Here is an 8205-nt window from a genome sequence, read left to right as displayed (position 1 = left end):
CTTTTGACTTTTTCATACTAGATTCAACAGTAGTTGAAGGGGGAAAAACGCTTTGTTTTTGTTGATGTTTCTTTTACATTTCGAGCGGTTCCCCCCCTTTTGCAGTCTCAATGAAGTAGAGCAATGTACTGCGAACACTTCCTGGTTCACATTCAAGAAACAAAACAACAAAACAGGACAAAAACTTAAGACTTAGTCAACAAATGGCTCGACATAAAAAGTAAAATCACAAGGAATCCAAAAAACCTTAAATAGAAACAAATAACTTTAACTACTTCCCAAGAAGAGGGTCCCTGTGGTGGAGGGGTGTGGTCAGCCGAAGCGCTCCCTGACCAACATCATCAGTTTCTTCTTGCCCTTGTAGATCTGTTTCAGGTTGTCTATGAACTGGGCGAACTGAATGTGGCCATCCTGTGCCAGCAGGAAAGTCTCCCGTGCTTTGCTCAGGAACTCTATGAACTCTCCGTAGTGCCGTGGACTGATGTGCGTCAGTCGAGAGTGCGTGGTGTTGATGTATGCCGAGATCGTGGCGTCTAAGAGCTGCCGCAACGGTGCCTTGTCCGTTGACATAAGCTTCCCAGAGTTCCTTCTCCCGGGAATCCCGGCGAGACCCGGTGCCGTCATGGTGCACCGCCGTAGGATGTCGGACAGCACCGTGGCACAGTGCACGCTCTTCACCACCAGGGGGATGATGGCCGCAAGTTCGTTTTTACCCAGGGAGTGGCTGAGCGCGCAGGCCCAGAGCACGTCATTAATAGCTGGGTGTGTGTCCTGGTTGTAAGCCAGGTTAAGGTGGGTCATGGCGAGAGAGGCCAACTTGAAGGACCGCAGCGGGTATCCTCTGTGTTCCATGTACCTTGCAATGGTAAACAGCTGGGAGTAAGTCATGCCCGTGGAGGCCGCGTCGATCACAATCTGGTAAGCCGTCTCAAAGGCGATGTGGTCCTTCTCGCAGAGCGTCAGAGCTGACAGAGCGCAGTTCTGGGGGTCCTTCATGGCGCACTGCAGGGCCAGGGTCCTGGCACAGCTGGCCAGCTCCTCACGCTGGGGGTAGTCGAGGCTGAGGCGCAGGATGGTGTTGTGGGACATGACGGTGGCCGCAACGATGCTGGTGGCCTCGGTCGGTGTGAAGAGAGTGTACCAGCTCTGCAGAATGCTCACCAACGCCCGCAGACCTGAGGAAAAGAGAGAAAGACAAGACTTAACTTTTGTTGTGGTCAGAATGTCAATTATATGAATACTGGTAGGATTTTACATTTTAAAACCTCTATGACAAGTGTTTTACTTTATTCCACAGTTAAAGAAAAGTTTTTCTGCATTAAACTGCAGATAAAACTAAAGGTCTCTATCATTTTTTTACAGTATCGGTTTCTTTCGCAGAGTTTTTGACTATTTGTTCCTGTTTTTATCCAGTAAAGCAACACTTCGAAACTAAGGCCGTGTGTGTCTCAACTTTTGGTTTTCATTTGATCTTTTTATTAAAGAGGAAAAGAGGCTTTCTGAGGCTCTGCTCTCATAAGGCTCAACATGAATAAAGGTCGTCTCTTTCTGAACTGGTCCTGCTGATATGGTTTGGACAGCAGCAGACGCTAAAGTAAAGGTCAGAGTTAGGGAGCGACTGATATGGGAATTTAAGGTCCGATTTTAGAGGGGGTTTATTTTACTGACTACCAAAGGTCTCGGACAACAGACCCTTCCTGTGTGGATTCTGGCTGATATGACTGCAAAAGGTACTCAGAGGGCTGTTTTTTCTAAACACATAACATTATTAAAGAATATTAAACATAACCAACATTATTTTTGTATTTTTTATACTATGTCAACCAATTCTTAATGAACACTAAGAAAATAACGAATAAATATAGAAATAGCTAAATAGTATTGTACGTTCAAGGCACTATGGGTTTTCTTAATCTCACCGGCACAATTTGTTTCTTTTTTTATTTTTATTGTCTTTGTATAATGTTGGTATTTATGTTTCCTGTGTTTTCTTAGTTTGTTTGTTTTTTATTGTGTAAATTTAGATAAATACATTTTTTTTTAAAATAGCTATATGACGGCATTTCAAAACCCCCCTAAATATAATTTTCTGCATTATATGTTCTGTGAAAAAAACATTTACAGCATTACTGATATGTGTGTGATAGGCCGATTATATCAGCTACCAGCCAACTATGCAGTGTGTGTGTGTGTGTGAGTGTGAAATGGCGACACATACCGACTTCAGTGGCACAGGTTACCAGCCAGCGGACCATCTCTCTCCTCCTCCAGTTCAGCGTGGACAGAGTCATCCTCATCACCTGTAAAGCACACACACGCAGAACCTGATGATGTCTGATCCGGTAACTTTGTGACGCGTGGGAAAAACACTTGTCCAGTATTTTCTTGGCAGTCGGTTTTTGATCCTGACAGAACAAAAACACTTCTGTACCTTTAGAAACCTAACAATCACAAAATGTGTGATTTTTCCTAAGTCAATAACATCAGTGATGACGGATGTGTCCACAGATGACTAATTGTGACCCCTGAGCACTTTATTAGCAGTTTTGCTGACAGGAATTCAGCCTCTAAAGTACCGGGAGTGAAAAGGCGTCCGGAGCCACAGTGACACCGCCGCCTTCATGATCTGAGGAGTTTTTTTTCTGTGTTTGCCGTGAAACCCAAAAGGCTTAATTATGTGGTTTCTTTTCATCAACAACGGCAAGACGCTGTGTGAAGTTTTCTCTGTTAATTTGTAGTGAGGCTGCGGAGGCCTGCGCAAATTACAAGTTCAAGGAAATCTGCTGCATGTTTTGACTGGTGACCAGTGCTAGGATTTTGTTTTTTGTGGTGAAATGATTTATGAAAATTGCTGACTCGCCCTCATACTGCTCTCACACACACACACACACACAAACACACGCACACACGCACGCACACACGCACACACGCACACACAGTACCTGCAGTCCCAGCTCCAGCGCCACATTGAGCAGAGTGATATCGGGCGGGTTGTCTGCGGGTGTGGCGATCTTAAAGGCGTCCTGGGCCAGCTTGAAGATTAAAGAAGAGGAGTGGATGTTTTTCTGGATGGCCTCCAGCACCGTACGCAACCTCAACATGTCACCTGCGGCCGAAATAAAAACTTTATTAGTGAGAAGCCAACTCCGACTGTGTGAGAAACATCTGAAGGGCGACGGCTGTGGGTGCACGGATGTGTTCGTGGTACCTTTAGCGGCAGTGAGCATGGTTGAGGCCAGCTCACACTGCTGTGACTCCAGGTGTCCCAGCGTGAACCAGCGCGGGTATCTACTTGGAACGATGGAGATGCCGTGATGAGGGTGGCCCACGTCCCCGGAGCCTGCGGAGGACTCCAGCACCGGCAGCCTGACAGAAACAGAGAAGACTGTGTTTATTTGTCATTTTCACCAGAGTCTGAGGCCAGATTAGATTGAATCCAGGAGGAATTTCATCACAGAAATTTACATCAGGAAAAAAAAACATCCATGCTGACATTTACTCTAAAACTCTGGTTTAAGCAAACTTAAAAGGCGGCATTTTAACAAACCGTAATAGATCACACTACTGTTACTAATGACTAATGACTCTTAAATCACTTCTTAAAACACATTTTTATGACTTGTTTTTATGTGATGTCATCTTTTTATCTTCATTTTATTGTCTTTGTACCCTATCTTCTGTTAATTTCATTTTAGGGTGTCATATCTTTGATTTCACTATTATAAAGATATATATGTATGTGTATAGATTTACATTTTTTATTTGTCTGTAAAAGCACTTTGTAAACCTTTGTTTTGCAAGGTGCTATATACATAAAGTTTATTATTATTACTATTGTTATTATTATTACTACTACTACTACTTAATTAGACTTATTAAAGTAAATACCTAAAACATATAAGAGCATCACCACGAACAATCAGCAGCTTTACAAGCTAAAACTAATGTAGTCTGTTTTATAGAGAATGTTTTGAAGTGTATCAGTGATATATACATATACATATATTGTAAATCTATCTATCTATATATAAACACAAAATATTAGAGACACCTCTCAGTATAATGCACTGCAATTCAATAACACCAATAAACCTACCTCATGGCGCGGAGAGCCACCTTATATGCTAGGTCTGCGTCGTGCGGCAGCAGGGCAGAGAAGAGGTACTTGGCGAAGGTGTGCATGGGAACGCTCTCCCTGTGGATGACCTCGCCTAGACCGCTGAAAGGACCCGCTGGGAAGAGATAAAAGCAAAAAAGACGTTACGTTTATTCGTCTTCTAACACCGTACGAGGCCCCGGCACATGGAGGTGCTCGTCGCTCAGACGCTGGCGTCGTACCTTCTAGCAGCTGTACGGCCTGTTTCCGAAGCGTCTGAACCAGGAGGTCATCCAGCTCCAGCTCTTGAAGTTTTACAACGATCTGCTCCTCGTTACGGCACACCTAGAACATATTCACAACGCGCATTTTATTCACTGTGATCATGCAGTGAATGTTCAGTTTAGTGTCAATGAAAATTGCAAATGAATGTGCCAAAATGATATGCAAACGCTAATTAAATACATTTAGAAAAATAACATTTCTAATTAATTTTATATCAAAATATTATGAGAATATGTCAGAATTCATTAAAAGATATACAGGTCAGATCCACAATTTAACTGTCCAATGAGAGGAAAGAACTTTAAATATCACAAGAGTACATTTGAGTGTACTGTACAGCCTAAACTCAAAGCTTATGCGAGTCATTCAACCACCATGATTGTTAAAAATATTGGAATTAATATACATTTGAAATAAAAGAAATCTGACATGTGTTCCTCATCAAATTCCACTAAATAAAACATATTGATCCATAAGATTTCTAAATAGACACATGGACACAATATTTCTTAACAGTTTATAAGTTATCTGAACCATTCACAATTTTTTGTTTTTTAAATATGCACATTTTTCCAAGCAGAGTGGAAAGGCACGATAGTGACAGTTTCATCTGCAACTGAAACCAAGGTCTGCGCCTCACGTCACATTATGTGATGGCGGGAGAGACAGAAGCCTCAGCTTTGAATAAATGCTGTTATGTTTTTAGTTATGTTGTGTTATTTGATTTTAGATGATTTTATACAGGATTGTGTAAAAAACAACCAACAACCGTTCTTAAAGGGTTAAAGGACCGGGAGGGTGCTTGAATACCTCACACTTTCCATTCTGTGTGTATCTACTGTTACAGTTCACATGCCAGAGATTTGATTTCACTATTAAAATGTCCTTTTGGAAGTTTGATTGCTTTTAAAAGCAATGCTTGCTTAAAATTTGAATTATTTTTCATAATGTCTTTGTGTCTTATGTAAAGCACGTTGAAGGTGTTACACAAATAAACTTGCCTTGCATAAATCATTAATATTTCTTCTGATTCCTATGACATAAGGAAAGGTCCATGGCAGCCATGTTAGGAACTCTTAAGCAGATTACCCTTCACATGAAGTAAAACTCCTTGGATTTATTCTAAGTCAAAGTGAACTTAAGTGCGGTGACCGTCTGCTCGTTTTTCAGGAAACAAAATGCCCTGACCTTTTCTCTCATTGTGCGTGGCAATTACTTCACACAGACATTTAATTACAGTGATTTTCTATCACGGTGACATTGTCTACACCACCAATCGCTTGTTTTTAATGTGCAACACACAAACGCGGCTCAGTTCCCCACTGAGCAGCCGAGTCGACTGTTTCTCTTTGAGGGGGTAAAATCCCTTCATTTTATATTATTATTACATATTGCATCATGTTTAACTGTTTTCAGGACTACCGTACCTTATCCTGAGCGTACAGGCCCTCGGGCATTATCCTCTGCTGGCCCATACCCATCAGAGCCACCTCTAAGGCCAGAGTCAGGTAGGACTCCCCTCCGTCGGGACTGCCCCACACCGGTACGTGGTGATAGACCGGAGGCCTGGGGTCACCTTCTGGGAGGGAGGAAGGAACGAAAAACGGTTTAGTGAATAAAACAAAGACATGTTCAAATCAGGAAGATCTGTCTGAATCAGTCCTGTCCATGTCACAACAAGGTGGAACTGTTAACTGAGAGTATATATATATCAAAGCCATTTTCAAACTAAAATGAGGTCAGCAGCATTTCCAAACGTCTCGGTTTTAGCAGCTGAGACACGCCGAGGTGGTGTGGTAGTCGTAGCTTCTTTGCATTTTGGCAGTAAACAAGGACTGACCCCTATTTCTTACAGTGTAGTTGAATTATGGAGAGGTTGCTTCAGGGCCAGAGAAACGGTTACAAAGTGTGTATTATATCAAGAGACTTGAATCACCCAGACATATCCCTCAGTGAATACCGACGCCGGCGTGTCTGAAAAAGCTTAAATAAATTTAAACTTGGTTTGACCTGTATATACAGCTATAAAGCTTGTGTAACATTATATAAATACAGCGTCCATGGTAGACTGTGATCACTAAGCTAAGATGGCCGCTAACCAACGCTCGACAGCTATAAGTGAGAACAGATGCCATGAGACTCTCAGCTGTTGATTGGTGCCCATTTGTTCTCTCTTACTCCCCCACCCCATCATTCCGCTTAAATCCCCTCTGAGCAATAGATCCCCTCAATCCTGTTTATTCCACGGATGTGTGTGTGTGTGTGTGTGTGTGTGTGTGTGTGTGTGTGTGTGTGTGTGTGTGTGTGTGTGTGTGTGTGTGTGTGTGTGTGTGTGTGTGTGAAGAAATCTAGGGAAAAGTGGAAACTGATTTTACAGGCTTAACCCCAGCGCTAACTCATTTTTGTTTTCTTTTTTTTTGTCCAAGGGCCGTTGTCCTATTGGTTCATTTGAAAAGATCTGAGAGAAGTTGCATTCTGATTGGTTGACACATAGGCTGGCCCCACCTCTCCCCTTTTAACAGATGTTCCCAGCTGTCTTCCAGGGGGGGAAATAAAGGATGGTGACCAGGCCCCACAAATACACACACACACATACCCACACACACAATACTCATCCCACTCTTCTCAAATTCTCAAGACAACATAATACAATAATTCACTCTATCGCCAACACACAAACACACACTCGCACCAATGAGTGTGCCAGCGGTCAGCAGCATTGTATGGATTGACAATAGTTCCCTGTAGCCTGGTAACAATGGGAAAACCCAACCTCCTATTCTGCTCTGCTGCAATAGCCACTGGTGAAAAAAAAGGCCTTGGGCAGGGTGAGAAATGCAAATGGTGATGGATTCTATACCACTCACTCACTCACACACTCACACAACAGGAGTGTGGTCTAAATGAGCAGGGTGTTCCAGCACCATCCATTCATGCTCTGCTGGTTTATGGCCGTCTGCAGAACAATAGCGCCCGTCCTCGATATAAGAACATGGAGTCTGTTGTCTAATGAGTCACTGCTGGTGTGCCCCATCACCTCTGCTCAGGATTACACTGAATCAGCTGGTGAAGTGTGCGTGGAATTATACCTTGTGTCTGGCAAATAAGCTCTTTGACCCATGTATTGTGTTAGACGAGGTCCGTGGTTGAGTGGACAGTAGATGCAGCAATGGACATGCAAAAGGAGATTTTTTTTTTCTATCTTAAAGGGCCCATTTTGTAAAAAGTTAGATTGTTTTGTTTATTATGAAGCAGGTCAAGGTGCTATATAAATACTGTGAAAGCCACTAAATGAATGAATAACATTTAGATCTTTGGGGTGAAAATGTAAATATATATTATTATATATTTACATGCATGGTGTATTTGCAATGAAGGATACTTTCAACAGTTTGTATTTTCAAATTTTAGAAGCAGCACTTGAATGCATCGATTGTCGTTTGTGAACATAGCTCACAGGAAAATGTTTCCAAACCGGTGGCTTCAAGGAAGTCGGAGGTTTTAAGGTTTCTGTTGTCCAAACTAGCGATGGTCTGACCATTTTACACGCCACTGCCGACACTTTACCCGCTGTGGGTGGCCAGTGCTAATTTCAGACCCTGAAGGAGAGTATTAAAAGACTCAATCCACAGAGAAATGCACACAGCCCGTATTCAGAAAGTTTGTCTTTAAACGAGCCGTCAGGACTTCTATAGGGTTGGGATGTCACAGCTAGAATACAAGAGCGCAGATGTGGCGACCCGAAAACGTTGACCAATCAGAGGAGACTGGCCTTTTTTTGGTAGGGGTGCGTAAAGAGACAGGTGCTAAAACAAAACTAATGT

The 8205-nt window shown here is 42.6% G+C and overlaps 1 protein-coding gene across 2 annotated transcripts in view; it reads right to left on the bottom strand.

The window, feature by feature from the left end:
* Positions 1 to 294: 294 nt before the first annotated feature.
* zswim5 (zinc finger, SWIM-type containing 5) overlaps positions 295 to 8205 on the bottom strand; it is a gene marked incomplete at its 5' end in the record, with an annotated part of 63141 nt that continues 55230 nt past the window's right edge. The window contains 7 exons of one of the 2 annotated variants that reach the window (XM_083927855.1): positions 295 to 1175; positions 2219 to 2300; positions 2943 to 3106; positions 3209 to 3366; positions 4097 to 4232; positions 4339 to 4441; positions 5809 to 5960. In XM_083927855.1, the coding sequence (XP_083783981.1) occupies positions 313 to 1175; positions 2219 to 2300; positions 2943 to 3106; positions 3209 to 3366; positions 4097 to 4232; positions 4339 to 4441; positions 5809 to 5960 (1658 nt within the window). In that variant the 3' untranslated portion in view covers positions 295 to 312. The remainder of the gene's footprint in view (positions 1176 to 2218; positions 2301 to 2942; positions 3107 to 3208; positions 3367 to 4096; positions 4233 to 4338; positions 4442 to 5808; positions 5961 to 8205) is intronic. The other variant, XM_083927854.1, reaches the window with a different exon arrangement.

This window comes from Echiichthys vipera (genome assembly GCF_963691815.1).
Source record: "Echiichthys vipera genome assembly, chromosome: 15".
Lineage (NCBI taxonomy): Eukaryota > Metazoa > Chordata > Actinopteri > Perciformes > Trachinidae > Echiichthys > Echiichthys vipera.
This window is presented reverse-complemented; position numbering and strand designations above follow the sequence as displayed.